General features: G+C 40.5%; 2 protein-coding genes across 4 annotated transcripts in view; one reads left to right on the top strand and one right to left on the bottom strand.

Annotated features, from left to right (window-relative positions):
• The window catches only part of LOC109884581 (Fc receptor-like protein 5), a 28,088-nt gene extending 16,143 nt beyond the window's left edge, over positions 1-11,945 (top strand). The window contains exons 5-7 of the mRNA XM_031791568.1: positions 1,889-2,131; positions 5,394-5,522; positions 11,275-11,945. Coding sequence (XP_031647428.1) covers positions 1,889-2,131; positions 5,394-5,522; positions 11,275-11,297 — 395 coding nt within the window. The 3' untranslated portion in view covers positions 11,298-11,945. The remainder of the gene's footprint in view (positions 1-1,888; positions 2,132-5,393; positions 5,523-11,274) is intronic.
• Positions 1-17,175, bottom strand: part of LOC116353897 (Fc receptor-like protein 5) — a 238,553-nt gene that overhangs the window by 140,010 nt on the left and 81,368 nt on the right. The gene's annotated exons all lie outside the window — the stretch shown is intronic.

The raw sequence follows: 17,175 nt of genomic DNA on the forward strand, positions 1-17,175 counted from the left end.
TTAGCTCAGAAAACCTTAAGTGTTATTACAAAATAATATTAATATTAATACATAATACTGGGAAGATATCAGAGAGACGTCAACTTACCAGCACAACCAGCACTACGACTTCCCTAAAGCGGATCCTTAGTCTGCACCTCCCAGGTTATTTGAACTGATTCCAGAGGCCGACCCAAAACAGCACCCCCGGTTTCCGGAGCGGTCTTCTAGTGAGGCTTCAGATGCAAGCACACCACCTCTTCTGAGTGTAATACTCGCTAATGTCCTGTCCCTAGTTAGCAAAGTAGACAAAATCAGGGCAAGAGTTCTTTCCAAAGAGATATCTGGGAATGTAACATACTCTGTTTCAAGGAAACATGGCTGGGGACATGCTGTCGGAGACATGTTGTCTCTCTGGTAAGAAGAAGCGCGGGGGTGTATGTTTCATGATTAACGACTCATGGTGTAATTGTAACAACATACAAGAACTCAAGTCCTTTGTTCACCTGACCTAGAATTCCTCACAATCAAATGCCGACCGTATTATCTCCCAAGAGAACATTACTCGGTTATTGTCACAGCCGTGTATATCCCCCTGCAAGCGGATACCAAGACGGCCATCAAGGAACTTCACTGGACTTTATGCCACCTAGTAACTAGATATCCTGAGGCTGCATTTATTGTAGCTGGGGATTTTAGCAAAGCATAATTTGAGAACAAGCTAAATTTTATCAGCTTATCGATTGCACTCTCGACCATTGCTACTCTAACTATGGTGATGCATACATGGCCCTGCCTCTCCCTCCTTTTGGCAAATCTGACCATGACTCCATCTTATTGCTCCCCTCCTATGCATAAACAAAAACAGGATGCGCCAATTTTCATATTTATATATTCTTATTCCATTCCTTTACTAGATTGTGTGTATTAGGTTTTGTTGTGGAATTGTTAGATATTACCTGTTAGATACTGCTACACTGTTGGAACTAGAAGCATAAGCATTTCGCTACACGATAACATCTGCTACCTATGTGTATGTGACCAATAAAATTTGATTTCATTTTGATTTGATATGAGAAACATTCAGATTATCTGGTTCTTCTTTACACTGTTAAGAGGTGCTGAAACCTGCATTATACACTGGGTGGTTCCTCTTTACACTGTTAAGAGGTGCTGAAACCTGCATTATAAACTGGGTGGTTCTTCTTTACACTGTTAAGTGGTGCTGAAACCTGCATTATAAACTGGGTGGTTCTTCTTTACACTGTTAAGAGGTGCTGAAACCTGCATTATAAACTGGGTGGTTCTTCTTTACACTGTTAAGAGGTGCTGAAACCTGCATTATAAACTGGGTGGTTCTTCTTTAAACTGTTAAGTGGTGCTGAAACCTGCATTATAAACTGGGTGGTTCTTCTTTACACTGTTAAGAGGTGCTGAAACCTGCATTATAAACTGGGTGGTTCTTCTTTACACTGTTAAGAGGTGCTGAAACCTGCATTATAAACTGGGTGGTTCTTCTTTACACAGTCAAGAGGTGCTGAAACCTGCATTATAAACTGGGTAGTTCCAGCCCTCAATTGATATATTATATATAGCTGGAGCTGTGACCCTGGAGAGACCTGTTTATATATGATGTTTATACTGTATATTATACACAGCTGGAGCTGTGATCCTGGAGAGTCCTGTTTATATATTATATACAGCTGGAGCTGTGATCCTGGAGAGACCTGTTTATATATGATATACAGCTGGAGCTGTGATCCTGGAGAGACCTGTTTATATATTATATACAGCTGGAGCTGTGATCCTGGGGAGACCTGTTTATATATGATGTTTATATATTATATACAGCTGGAGCTGTGATCCTGGAGAGACCTGTTTATATATGATGTTTATATATTATATACAGCTGGAGCTGTGATCCTGGAGAGCCCTGCCCTTCCTGTGACTGAGGGAGATTCTGTGACTCTGCGCTGCAGATATCAGGGAACTCTCTCTAACCACACAGCTGATTTCTACAAAGATGGATCCCTCGTCAGGACTGAGACTACAGGAGAGATGACCATCCCTGCAGTATCCAAGTCAGATAAAGGACTCTACAAGTGTACCAACTCTAAAGGAGAATCACCAGAGAGCTGGATGACTGTGACTGGTGAGAATATGAGAAACCTTGACATTCAGATTATCTGGTTCTTCTTTACACTGTTCAGTGGTGCTGAAACCTGCATTATAAACTGGGTGGTTCTTCTTTACACTGTTAAGAGGTGCTGAAACCTGCATTCTAAACTGGGTGGTTCTTCTTTACACTGTTAAGAGGTGCTGAAACCTGCATTATAAACTGGGTTGTTCTTCTTTACAATGTTAAGTGGTGCTGAAACCTGCATTATAAACTGGGTGGTTCTTCTTTGCACTGTTAAGTGGTGCTGAAACCTGCATTATAAACTGGGTGGTTCTTCTTTACACTGTTAAGAGGTGCTGTAACCTGCATTATACACTGGGTGGTTCCTCTTTACACTGTTAAGTGGTGCTGAAACCTGCATCATAAACTGGGTGGTTCCAGACCTCAATGCTGATTGGCTGGAAGCCATGGTATACCACAGGTATACCAGACAAAACATGTATTTTTAATTAAAATAAAATAAAATGTTATTAGTCACATGATGCTGCCACCACCATGCTTCAAGACAAATCAAATTGTATTAGTCACATGATGCTGCCACCACCATGCTTCAAGACAAATCAAATTGTATTAGTCACATGATGCTGCCACCACCATGCTTCAAGACAAATCAAATGGTATTTTTCACATGATGCTGCCACCACCATGCTTCAAGACAAATTGTATTAGTCACATGATGCTGCCACCACCATGCTTCAAGTCAAATCAAATTCTATTTTTCACATGAATACAGACTTTATAGTGAAATGCTCACTTTCAAGCCTTTAACCAACAACGCATTAAAAAAATACAATTAAAGAGCAATTAAAGAGCAGCAGTTAAAATAACAATTGCGAGATTATATACAGGGGGTACTGGTACAGAGTCAATGTGGAGGCTATATACAGGGGGTACCGGTACAGAGTCAATGTGGAGGCTATATACAGGGTATTACGGTACAGAGTCAATGTGGAGGCTATATACAGGGTATTACGGTACAGAGTCAATGTGGAGGCTATATACAGGGGGTACTGGTACAGAGTCAATGTGGAGGCTATATACAGGGGGTACTGGTACAGAGTCAATGTGGAGGCTATATACAGGGGGTACCAGTACAGAGTCAATGTGGAGGCTATATACAGGGGGTACCAGTACAGAGTCAATGTGGAGGCTATATACAGGTTATTATGGTACAGAGTCAATGTGGAGGCTATATACAGGTTATTATGGTACAGAGTCAATGTGGAGGCTATATACAGGGGGTACTGGTACAGAGTCAATGTGGAGGCTATATACAGGGGGTACTGGTACAGAGTCAATGTGGAGGCTATATACAGGGGGTACTGGTACAGAGTCAATGTGGAGGCTATATACAGAGGGTACCAGTACAGAGTCAATGTGGAGGCTATATACAGGGGGTACTGTACAGAGTCAATGTATGGGAGCACCAGTTATTCAAGGTAATTGAGGTTATATGTACAAGGTAGAGTTATTAAAGTGACTATGCAAGATAATAACAGAGTAGCAGCAGCGTAGAAGAGGGGTTGGGGGGGATGCAATTAGTCTGGGCAGCCATTTGTTCAGATGTTAAGGAGTCTTTTGGCTTGAGGTAGAAGCTGTTTAGAAGCCTCTTGGACCTAGACTTGGCGCTCCGGTACCGCTTGCTGTGCGGTAGCAGAGAGAACAGTCCATGACTAGGGTGGCTAGAGTCTTTGACATTTTTAGGGCCTTCCTCTGACACCGCCTGGTGTAGAGGTCCTGGATGGCAGGCAGCATAGCCCCAGTGATGTACTGGGCCGTACGCACTACCCTCTGTATTGCTTTGCGGTCAGATGCCGAGCAGTTGCCGTACCAGGCAGTGATGCAACCAGTCATGCTCTCAATGGTGCAGCTGTAGAAACCTTTGAGGATCTGAGGACCCATGCCAAATCTTTTCAGTCACCTGAGCGGGAAAAGGTTTTGTTGAGCCTTTCTTCACGACTGTCTTGGTGTGCTTGGACAATTCACACATGGCACATGTTAGTTTGTTGATGATGTGGACACCAAGGAACTTGAAGCTCTCAAGCTGCTCCTTCACTGAGAATGAGGGCATGCTCAGTCCTCTTTTTCCTGAAGTCCACAATCATCTCCTTTGTCTTGATCACATTGAGGGAGAGTTTGTTGTCCTGGCATCACATGTCCAGGTCTCTGACCTCCTCCCTATAGGATGTCTCGTAGTTGTCGGTGATCAGGCCTACCACTGTTATGTCATCGGGCAAACGTAATGTTGGTGTTGCAGTCGTGCCTGGCTGTGCAATCATGAGTGAACAGGGAGTACAGGAGGGGACTGAGCACGCACCCCTGAGGGGCCGCTGTGTTGAGGATCAGCGTGTCGGATGTGTTGTTACCTAACCTTACCAACTGGGGGCTGATCGTCAGGAAGTCCAGGATCCCGTTGCAGAGGGAGGTGTTTAGTCCCAGGGTCCTTAGCTTGGTGATGAGCTTTGAGGGCACTTTGGTGTTGAACGCTGAGCTGTAGTCAATGAATAGCATTCTCACATAGGTGTTCCTTTTGTCCAGGTGGGAAATGCCTCGAAGTGATTATAGAAGTGATTTAGCTCTTCTGGAGGCTCGTGTCACTGGGCAGCTCTCGGCTGTGCTTCCCTTTGTAGTCTGTAATGGTTTGCAAGCCCTGCCACATCCTACGAGCGTAGGAAATGGTGTAGTACAGATTCTATCTTAGTCCTGTATTGACACTTTGACTGTTTGATGGTTCGTCGGGGGGCATAGCGGGATTTCTTATACGATTCCCCTTGACGCTGCTGTTCTCTCCTGCTGATACAGCGTATAACCATCCAGCTGTATGTTGATAATGTTGTTGTTCAGCTGTGACTCTGTGAAGCATAAGATTTTACAGTTTTAATGTCCCGTTGGTAGTTTAATCTTCCTCGTAGGTCGTCAATTTTATTTTCCAATGATGCATGTTAGCTAGTAGAACGGAAGGCACTGGGGATTTATTCGATCTTCCTCCAACTGCAGTTCCAACTCCCATTCCATCTCCAGCAGTCCCAGTGTTGTCCATGTCTCTCTCCATCACCATCTCCAGTGTTGTTCATGTCTCTCTCCAGCACCATCTCCAGTGTTGTCCATGTCTCTCTCCATCACCATCTCCAGTGTTGTCCATGTCTCTCTCCAGCACCATCTCCAGTGTTGTCCATGTCTCTGCCCATCACCATCTCCAGTGTTTTTTAACATTATTTTCTTTCTCCAACTGCAGTTCCATCTCCTGTAGTCCCAGTGTTGTCCATGTCTCTACCCAGGCTGCTGTGTAGTTTACTGGTGGGGTCTCCCTACCTGCTGGTGACCATCATACTGCTGGTGAAATGCTGCAGGAGCAGGGCTCAAGGTGAGAACCTGAGTTCTTACAGGATCGCCTCATATCCTGTTGTGACTAGGGGGCAGTATTTTCATTTTTGGAAAAATAACGTTCCCATAGCAAACGGGATATTTTGTCAGGACCAGATGCTAGAATATGCATATAATTGACAGCTTAGGATAGAAAACACTCTAAAGTTTCAAAACTGTAAAAATATTGTCTGTGAGTATAACATAACTGATTTTGCAGGCGAAAGCCTGAGAAAAATCCAATCCGGAAGTGACTCATCTTTTGGAAGCTCTGCGTTCCAATGCGTCCCTATTGAGCAGTGAATGGGCTATCACCCAGATTACTTTTTCTCCGTATTCCCCACGTTGTCTACAGTATTGTGACGTAGTTTTACGCATTTATGTTGAAGAATACCCGTAAGCGGCTACATTGCGCAACTGGTCGCCTGATGGCTCCCAGAGTGATTCTTGCGTAAATTACAGAGGTAGTCATTATTCCAATCGGTCCTACTGAAAAACCAATTGTCCCGGTGGATATATTATCTAATAGATATTTGAAAAACACCTTGAGGGTTGATTATAAACAACGTTTGCCATGTTTCTGTCGATATTATGGAGCTAATTTGGAATATTTTTCGGAGTTTTTGTGACTGCAATTTCCGAACAAGATGGCTAGGCCTCAACGGTTTTTGAATAATGGCTATTTATCTGGGATTAAAGGTCCAAAATGAAAATAGAGAAATTATTTTTCCCCTTCACGTCAAAGTCAAGGAGCCTCCGGTGTCAATAAAAAAAGAACCAGCCATTTCAACCTGAAGCCTATGTGGGGTATGAATGCCTTATGAACCTGTCTTCAATTACAGTCCATCAGACCACTGTGAGGTCTACCTGTGTCGATTCTAAGCTTCCTGGAGCAACCGGAAGTGGTTAAATTGACCCAAAAGGTGTTTTGATGTACATCACCTTCAACGGTGAAAATGACTCCATTCAACCCTGTGTAGATCAGTCAATTCTTAACTTAAAGACTTAAAACTCAGGATTCTGTAAGAGGCTACCTCAGTCAAGACATGTGTTTACCTATAGCTTCCTGTGCCAACCGGAAGTGCCTTTAATTGGGTCACACTGTCTGTTTTGAAGGGTTAGAAAAGTCACATCTCTCCAAAACTTCATATGTGCGACTAGGTAACCCTCCTAAGGTCCTCCCGATCCGTGCAAGCCTAACCTTGACCGTGTGGCATTAACCCTTAATAGTTAAAAGAAGGTGTTTACTTCAAAGAGTTTGCATTGACTTCTCTCCCCATAGGAATACATTGCCTGCACACCTAAATTCAACCTGAAGCCTATATGGGTTATGAATGCCGTATGAACCTGTCTTCGGTAACAGTCCATCAGGCCACTATGAGGTCTACCTGTGTTGATTCTAAGCTTCCTGGCCAAACCGGAAGTGGTTACAATCGTCCTAAAAGTGTATATCCATACCCTGCCTGCATTTTGATAGACATAGTGCATTCAACCCTGTGTAAATCAGTCAGTTCCTAACTTAAAGACTTAAAACTCAGGATTCTGTAAGTGGCTATGTCAATCAAGACATGTGTTTACTTATAGCTTCCTGTGCCAACCAGAAGTGCCATAATTGGTGTCTCAGGGGCTGTTTCGAGCGGTTAAAAAAGTCACATCTCTCCAAAATGTCATATGTGTGATTAGGCAACCCCCATGAACTGTAAATCAGTCATTTTTCCCATAAAATTTCAAAGGAAAACTAAATCACACACACACACAGCTTGGAAGTAGGGACCCATTGGGGTGCGTAGAGACATACACTGCCTGCATTAGTTAACCTTGTTGGAACTTTTAAAGAACCGTCGGACCTAGAGTTCCGAAACAAAATTAAACGTGCCTATTTATATAATGATTAAGAGTTTATACAGATTACAACTTCTCATTTCCGACTATTGACTGACTGACTAATGGTCCTATCACAGTTGACTGACTTATTAATGGTCCTATCACAGTTGACCTACTTACTAATGGTCCTATCACAGTTAACTGACTTACTAATGGTCCTATCACAGTTGACTGACTGGCTCTGCCTACTCCAGATGACTTGTTTTTTAAATCATATGGGCAAAAAACATAAACGTACCTATTTATATAATATATAAATAATATATATTTATATAATGAATATGAGTTTATACAGATTACAACGTCTCATTTCCGACTAATTGAAAATGAAATGTTGCTTAAAATATCGCCCTTCCTTAAACAAGCTATACAAAGCTGGTTAAAATTTCAGTTTTATTCTCCAAAAAAGATAGAACAAATATTATAACAAATGTTGTGGTTAAACTCAAATATATTGATGAATAAAAAAAACATTCTTTACGGAAAAAATGAGAAAAAATATATATAATATTTATTAATGATATTATGAGTTATGTCACATATGCAGTTATTGAAAATATATGCGCAAATCTGCTCAATCCAAACTTACAACCAACTGATTGCAACACTACCACAAAAATGGAGGAGGCAAAAGGAAAAGGGAGTAGGTAGGGAACTTGTTTGCTTGGTTTATAAACTGGTACACAAAACTACACTAGATTCAACACTTAGAGCCACTACCAGAATGTTATATAATATTATATTATATATGTAGTTGAAGAGGGGTGGTGGAGGGGTTAAAATATCAAATCAGAATTATATTACAAGGACTGACAAAACTGCAGTAGCTCTGACCGAGTCATGTCTTAAAGTGTTGATAAAAACCTCTGACCAAGAGTGTTGATAACTAGCTCTGAACGAGTCATGTCTTTTAAAGTGTTGATAACTAGCTCTGACCAAGAGTGTTGATAACTAGCCCTGACTGAGTCATGTCTTATAGTGTTGATAACTAGCCCTGACTGAGTCTTGTCTTATAGTGTTGATAACTAGCCCTGACTGAGTCATGTCTTATAGTGTTGATAACTAGCTCTGAACGAGTCTTGTCTTAAAGTGTTGATAACTAGCTCTGACCAAGAGTGTTGATAACTAGCTCTGACCAAGTGTGTTGATAACTAGCTCTAAACGAGTCATGTCTTATAGTGTTGATAACTAGCTCTGACTGAGTCATGTCTTATAGTGTTGATAACTAGCTCTAATCGAGTCATGTCTTATAATGTTGATAACTAGCTCTGACCAAGAGTGTTGATAACTAGCTCTGACTGAGTCATGTCTTATAGTGTTGATAACTAGCTCTAATCGAGTCATGTCTTATAATGTTGATAACTAGCTCTGACCAAGAGTGTTGATAACTAGCTCTGACTGAGTCATGTCTTATAGTGTTGATAACTAGCTCTGACTGAGTCATGTCTTATAGTGTTGATAACTAGCTCTGACCAAGAGTGTTGATAACTAGCTCTGACTGAGTCATGTCTTATAGTGTTGATAACTAGCTCTGACTGAGTCATGTCTTATAGTGTTGATAACTAGCTCTGACCAAGAGTGTTGATAACTAGCTCTGACTGAGTCATGTCTTATAGTGTTGATAACTAGCTCTAATCGAGTCATGTCTTATAATGTTGATAACTAGCTCTGACCAAGAGTGTTGATAACTAGCTCTGACTGAGTCATGTCTTATAGTGTTGATAACTAGCTCTGACTGAGTCATGTCTTATAGTGTTGATAACTAGCTCTGACTGAGTCATGTCTTACAGTGTTGATAACTAGCTCTGACTGAGTCATGTCTTATAGTGTTGATAACTAGCTCTGAACGAGTCTTGTCTTAAAGTGTTGATAACTAGCTCTGACTGAGTCATGTCTTATAGTGTTGATAACTAGCTCTGACCAAGAGTGTTGATAACTAGCCCTGACTGAGTCATGTCTTATAGTGTTGATAACTAGCCCTGACTGAGTCATGTCTTATAGTGTTGATAACTAGCTCTGACTGAGTCATGTCTTATAGTGTTGATAACTAGCTCTGAACGAGTCTTGTCTTAAAGTGTTGATAACTAGCTCTGACTGAGTCATGTCTTAAAGTGTTGATAACTAGCTCTAAACGAGTCATGTCTTATAGTGTTGATAACTAGCTCTGACTGAGTCATGTCTTATAGTGTTGATAACTAGCTCTGACCAAGAGTGTTGATAACTAGCTCTGACTGAGTCATGTCTTATAGTGTTGATAACTAGCTCTGACCAAGAGTGTTGACAACTAGCTCTGAACGAGTCATGTCTTACAGTGTTGATAACTAGCCCTGACTGAGTCATGTCTTATAGTGTTGATAACTAGCTCTGACCGAGTCATGTCCTTAAAGTGTTAATAACCAGCTCTAAGTTAACCATGTTGTAAAGTGTTGATAACTGTAGGTCTGATTGAACCATTTTTTAAGTGTTGATAACTAGCTCTGACTGAGTCATGTCCTTGAAGTGTTGATAAGTGTAGCTCTGACCAAGAGTGTTGATAACTAGCTCTGAACGAGTCATGTCTTAAAGTGTTGATAACAAGCTTTGACCAATTCATGTCTTAAAGTGTTGATAACTAGCTCTGACCGAGTCATGTCCTTAAAGTGTTGATAACTTGCTCTAAGTTAACCATGTTGTAAAGTGTTGATAACTGTAGCTCTGATTGAACCATTTTTAAAGTGTTGATAACTGTAGCTCTAATTGAACCATGTTGTAAAGTATTGATAACTGTAGCTCTGATTGAACCATGTTGTAAAGTGTTGATAACTGTATCTCTGATTGAACCATGTTGTAAAGTGTTGATAACTGTATCTCTGATTGAACCATGTTGTAATGTGTTGATAACTGTATCTCTGATTGAACCATGTTGTAAAGTGTTGATAACTGTAGCTCTGATTGAACCATGTTGTAAAGTGTTGATAACTGTGGCTCTGATTGAACCATGTTGTAAAGTGTTGATAACTGTAGCTCTGATTGAACCATGTTGTAATGTGTTGATAGCTGTAGCTCTGATTGAACCATGTTGTAATGTGTTGTTAACTGTAGCTCTGATTGAACCATGTTGTAAAGTGTTGATAACTGTAGCTCTGATTGAACCATGTTGTAAAGTGTTGATAGCTGTAGCTCTGATTGAACCATGTTGTAATGTGTTGATAGCTGTAGCTCTGATTGAACCATGTTGTAAAGTGTTGATAGCTGTAGCTCTGATTGAACCATGTTGTAAAGTGTTGATAGCTGTAGCTCTGATTGAACCATGTTGTAATGTGTTGTTAACTGTAGCTCTGATTGAACCATGTTGTAAAGTGTTGATAACTGTTATAGCCCTTGTTTAGTAAATAGCTCTGGTATTGATAAATAGTAAATAGCCCTGGTATTGCAAAATAGTAAATAGCCCTGGTATTGCTAAATAGTAAATAGCCCTGGTATTGATAAAAGGTTAATAGCCCTGGTATTGATAAATAGCAAATAGTCCTGGTATTCATCAATAGTAAATGGCCATGGTATTGATAATTAGTAAATTGCCCTGGTATTGATAAGGAGTAAATAACCCAGGTATTGATAAATGGTAAATAGCCCTGGTATTGATAAATAGTATATAGCCCCGGTATTGATAAATGGTAAATTGCCCTGGTATTGATCATTTGTAAATTGCCCTGGTATTGATAAGGCAGAACTGTACATAATCAGGAGTCCCATTGGAAGTAATATGAAAGGATTCTAAGTAGCACAGTATTGACTAGTAAATCATCTGATATGATTTACATTTCTTAGTGGTTCTGTATTGGATAAGTAAATACATGGCCACACTGATGAGCTACTTCTGTGTTGAACAGGTGATCGTGTAGAAGAAGGGTGAGGCTGAGATCACCTGATCACCATAACAACCATCAGAATGGAACTCATGGAATTCTAATATAGAACTGTGAGTCACAATGCTGTATGTTGTTACATTGTAGCTCCACCTGCTGGAACAATAGTGGCATTTGATCAAATGTGATCTATTAACTGATACATGTATTATTCTGATTGGAATGTGTTTCAATATAATGTGTGTTGTATTATTCATTCAGCAGCTGTCCTTTAACATCAGTCATATACTGGTCATATACTGTATAGCATTATGGTTGATACATTGTAAATGCCTTCACTTCTCATGTCGATACAGATCAACTGATTGGTGTTGTGGTTCCGGCATTATTGTTACAGGTTCAGTATAATGTTATACCGTTACATGTTACAGAGATAGAAAACATACAGGAGAGGAGAATTCAATTATTATAATTATTTTCTTTATTTTCCAATTTTGTTCTCTATAGTAATTCATCATAATTTGATTTGATTTATACATTAAACTAGTTTAGGCCTATTGTTTTATTGTGGTTATTTTGTGCAAAAACATTATTTTTAAATAAATGATCTAGGTAAGATTTTGCTTTTGTCTTTGTAGAATTATGTAGAATTATGTATGTATGTAGAATTAAATAAATTACTTTTCTCAATCATGTATCCTGTTTTTGAATTTGTTCTGAATGCTCCATTCCAGGTTCCCCCTACAGCCTCCAGGGCCTTGAGTATCTTCTAAATACTCCATTCCAGGTTCCCCCTACAGCCCACAGGGCCTTGAGTATCTTCTAAATGCTCCATTCCAGGTTCCCCCTACAGCCCCCAGGGCCTTGAGTATCTTCTAAATCCTCCATTCCAGGTTCCCCCTACAGCCCACAGGGCCTTGAGTATCTTCTAAATGCTCCATTCCAGGTTCCCCCTTACAGCCCCCAGGGCCTTGAGTATCTTCTAAATTCTAAGTATCTTCTAAAAAATCCAGAAAACCAGTATTTGGTCAATAACAAAAGTTTATCTCAATACTTTGTTATATGCCCTTTGTTGGCAATGACAGAGGTCAAACGTTTTCTGTAAGTCTTCACAAGGTTTTCACACACTGTTGCTGGTATTTTGGCCCATTCCTCCATGCAGATCTCCTCTAGAGCAGTGATGTTTTGGGGCTGTTGCTGGGCAACACGGACTTTCAACTCCCTCCAAAGATTTTCTATGGGGTTGAGATCTGGAGACTGGCTAGGCCACTCCAGGACCTTGAAATGCTTCTTACGAAGCCACTCCTTCGTTGCCCGGGCGGTGTGTTTGGGATCGTTGTCATGCTGAAAGATATATATATATCTTGAGTATATCTCTAATATTGAATTATTCCTGAATCATTAGATAAGTATCATGCAGCAACATAAAATGAGTGTAATTCATGCCAACAAAGCCACGACACGACACAACACAACACTAAACAATACAGAAATTGCACTATAACGATGACAATGTTGGTTTTCATCAAGGATCTGTCTGTAATTGCTCCGTTCATCTGTCCCTCGATCCTGACTAGTCTCCCAGTCCCTGCCACTGAAAAACTTCCCCCAGCATGATGCTGCCACCACAATGCTTCACCATAGGGATGGTGCCACCACCATGCTTCACTGTAGTGATGCTGCCACCACCAGGTTTCCTCCAAACATGACTTTCAGGCCAGAGAGTTAAATCTTATTCATCAAACGAGAGAATCTTGATTCTGGTCTGAGAGTCTTTAGGTGCCTTTTGGCAAACTCAAAGAGGGCTGTCATGTGCAGAGTACTGAGGAGTGGCTTCCGTCTGGCCATTCCACCATAAAGGCCTGATTGGTGGAAGGCTGCAGAGATGGTTGTCCTTCTGGAAGTTTTCCACATCTCAAGGATGGTCAATGGAAACAGGATGGACCTGAGCTCAATTTCAAGTTTTATAGCAAAGGGTCTGAATGGTTATGTAAATAACATATTTCTGTTTTCAAGTTTTTATAAATTTGCAAAAAACAAAATAAAACTGTTTTCACTATGTCATTATGGGGTATTGTGTGTTTACTGCGCGTCACATAATAATTTAGCAATTTGCTTAATTTTTTTACATAGTTATTACACACTGATTACACTGATTCACTCGTATTTCATATGTCACAATGATTCATCGATACAAATATGCTATGATGCTGGTAAAGTTGTCTCGCGCACCAACAGTGCTGGTCATAAAATGTGGCTAACTCAAGGATGCAAACAATGTTCTTCCCCAAAAACAAAATGACAATCTGTTTTAGTAGCTATAGTTAGCTAGCTAACTATCTAGCTAGGTGTCATCATCTAAAATAAACCTAATTTATAAGACAGTTCTTATTTGATTAATGTTGGTCGGACCCATCTATGTGAAGCTAGCCACAATAAGGATTAGCCACAATAGTGGACTTTGTGTTTAGCCTTCAAAATAAAAGTATGTCATTGACTGTGATGCAAATTAATACAAATAGTATACTAAACAAGGTTGGAATGTGATATAAAATCAACCAAATAAAATAATTTGTTAATTTGACAAAAATCTGTTGAATTTACTCTGGATGTATTAGACTTCAGAATTGCATTGGGGGCTTATATTATTATTATTATGATACTTATTTCACTGTACAGCCTTACCTATGGATTGTAGATCAATGACATGGGGTATCAGTCTACTCAGTGACACCCAGAGAACAGCGTAGTTCTTATTGGGGTGGCAGGTAGCCCAGTGGTTAAAGCATTGGGCCAGTAACCAAAAAGGTTGCTGGATCGAATCCCCGAGCTGACAATGTAAAAATATGTCGTTCTACCCCTGAACAAGGCAGTTATCCCACTGATCACCGGTAGGGCATCATTGTAAATAAGAATTTGCTCTTAACTGACTTGCCTAGTTAAATAAAAAAATGTTTTGTGGGACTCTGAAACAACTGAATTGAGCAACATGTCTTGTCAACCTATCTGTATTGAACACTATTCCAGAGGAAAAACATGTTGAGAAAAAATATATTGGGTATTGAGTAGACTGATATTCAATTTCATTGATCCCCACTCCTTAGGTAAAGCTGTACAGTGCAATATGAATGTCAATACACACAATAGGCTGACTGGGGAGGTGATTTCACACAGTCACAGTCCAGCGATGAGAGCTACAACGCTAATATTTGCGGAAACTCTTCACAGTTGTGTTCTGTGGGTGTCACCGAGTAGACTGATTCCCCATTTCATTGGTTCACATTCCAACCTTGTTAACACTATCTAGTCTAAATATTGCACGATTCCACCAATTGTAACCCTCTGCATCAAATTTCAAAGAGGTAATTTTATTTTGAAGGCAAACAGCAAATTCCACTATTATGCCTAATCCTTATTGTGGCTTCCTTCACAACACATAACCCGGTCCGATCGAGCCTCACTAGCCAGATGAAGCTAGCTGGCTGCTTATAACGTTAGCTTTGGACAACAGGGTTAAGTAGCTGGCTAGCAATTTATTTTCATTAACTGAAGTTCATTTCCAAAAGGCGAACAACAAGTGGCTACCTAGCTAATACTCACGAGGATTGGGATTAGGGTGAGGCACATGTCAAATTGTGTTATTTGACGTGTATGAAGGGGAAAGGGACCAAATTATTAGGGTGAGGCACATGGGCTACTAGACAACATACCCTTAGTATTACTTTCTTAGCTACAGCTACATATCTACCTGGCATATTACATCATTATGCAGCAGCATACAATACATTTTTGGAGGTGGCGGTTCTTGTGTCATTCTCTGGATTTACGGTGCTTTCTGAAAAAAAAACCTGATGTCAGTGATCTTCCGGTCAGAGCTCTCGACTTGGAATTAGATTTTGAAAGCACGATGTTGAAATGATCAGTCCAATCAAAGCTACGGTAGATATAGCGGGAATTTAATTTGTCTGCGGCCAGTGACCTTGAGCCTTCTTGGATGGGCACTTCTAATGTAAATCTATGGCAGCACCCAAGGGGCTTGAACTTTCTAGCTCTCCCTGTAGATTTTGAGGTGACGTATTGTCCCCCTGAGTGACAGAACAATAGCCACTGCCATCTAGTGGACAGATGATGATACAACACATGGAACACTGCCATCTAGTGGTTAAATCAGGATACAACACATAGAACCACTTGGTCTAGGAAGCTTTATTTGGTAAGTTGGCACCATAAACTGGTGTTGCTCAAGATAAACACACACAATTACATTATAGAAATATCCAATTGGACATAAACAATTACTATATAAAACACATTGAAGACTTTACAATCATTCATCATGGACAAAACACTACAACTTTCCTTCTGTTAGTAGTAATGAAGCCTTTACATCATTCAGCATGGACAAAACACTACAACTGTCCATCTGTTAGTAGTAATGAAGCCTTTACATCATTCATCATGGACATAACACTACAACTTTCCTTCTGTTAGTAGTAATGGAGCCTTTACAACTGATACTGTCAGCTGGTTCCAGTCAGTGGTGTCTGTATGTTCTCATGATAAACTAACTCTTGTTGCTGATAGTTCCAGTCAGTGGTGTCTGTATGTTCTCATGATAAACCAAGTCTTGTTTTTGATGGTTCCAGTCAGTGGTGTTTTTAAAATTTATTTCTTTACCTTTATTTTACTAGGCAAGTCAGTTAAGAACAAATTCTTATTTTCAATGACGGCCTAGGAACAGCCTGTTCAGGGGCAGAACGACAGATTTTGTACCTTGTCAGCTCAGGGATTTGAACTTGCAACCTTGCGGTTACTAGTCCAATGCTCTAACCACTAGGCTACCCTGCCGCCCCAGAGATAAACTAACTCTAACTCTGTTGATGGAGGTCAAGGCCGCAGCATCTAAAGAGAAGTACATGATAAACTAACTCTAACTCTGTTGTGGAAACTTCACACCTCTCTGTTGCTGTTGATGGCGGTCAAGGCTGCAGCGTCTAAAGATAAGTGTGTTGGTGTGAAAAAGGGAGGAGGGAGAGAGAAGAGAAGAGAAAGGAGAAGTAAAGAGATGGACTGACAGGGTTGTGGTTATTCACCGCTGCTGAAGAGAGCATCTTTTTCCATCCACCATGACGTTCTGATGAACAGGGTCACTAGGTAAAGAGAGAGGAGAGAGAGATGAGTGAGGGACAGAGGAGCTGATCCAGTCTACTACAGTGAAGACCTCCAACACCATGATGTTCTGATGAACAGGGTCACTAGGTAAAGAGAGAGGAGAGAGAGATGAGTGAGGGACAGAGGAGCTGATCCAGTCTACTACAGTGAAGACCTCCAACACCACAGGAACAGTTATAGACCCCAACATGTCTCAGTTAATGTGTAGGTAGATACATTTATACACCCCAACATACAGTCCAATTATAATGACTGATACAACCATGTGTTTGACTGGTGTTTTAAGTGTTTAGAAGTCTGAATGTACATCATACAGTATGCGAAGGTTCCCATGGAGACTAAAATAGACCGTGCTGCAGCAGTCAACAAAGGGGAGGGGGTGTGGGTGATGTTGTTCACAAATAGCTCTAACCTCAAACAGCCACAGATCTCCTGCTCTGAACAGCCTCTATTTTTACTAATGCTGTCAGTTGTAAAGAAGTTTCATATGGTGACTCTGGGTCTTTTGAGTATCATCCTATACTGTTTAAATGTCAGCCACCAGACCAGAGCATCATGTTATACTGTTTAAATGTCAGCCACCAGACCAGAACATCATGTTATACTGTTTAAATGTCAGCCACCAGAGCATCATGTCATACTGTTTAAATGTCAGCCACCAGACCAGAGCATCATGTTATACTGTTTAAATGTCAGCCACCAGACCAGAACATCATGTTATACTGTTTAAATGTCAGCCACCAGAGCATCATG

The sequence above is a fragment of the Oncorhynchus kisutch genome, linkage group LG16, assembly GCF_002021735.2.
Source record: "Oncorhynchus kisutch isolate 150728-3 linkage group LG16, Okis_V2, whole genome shotgun sequence".
Classification (NCBI taxonomy): Eukaryota; Metazoa; Chordata; class Actinopteri; order Salmoniformes; family Salmonidae; genus Oncorhynchus; species Oncorhynchus kisutch.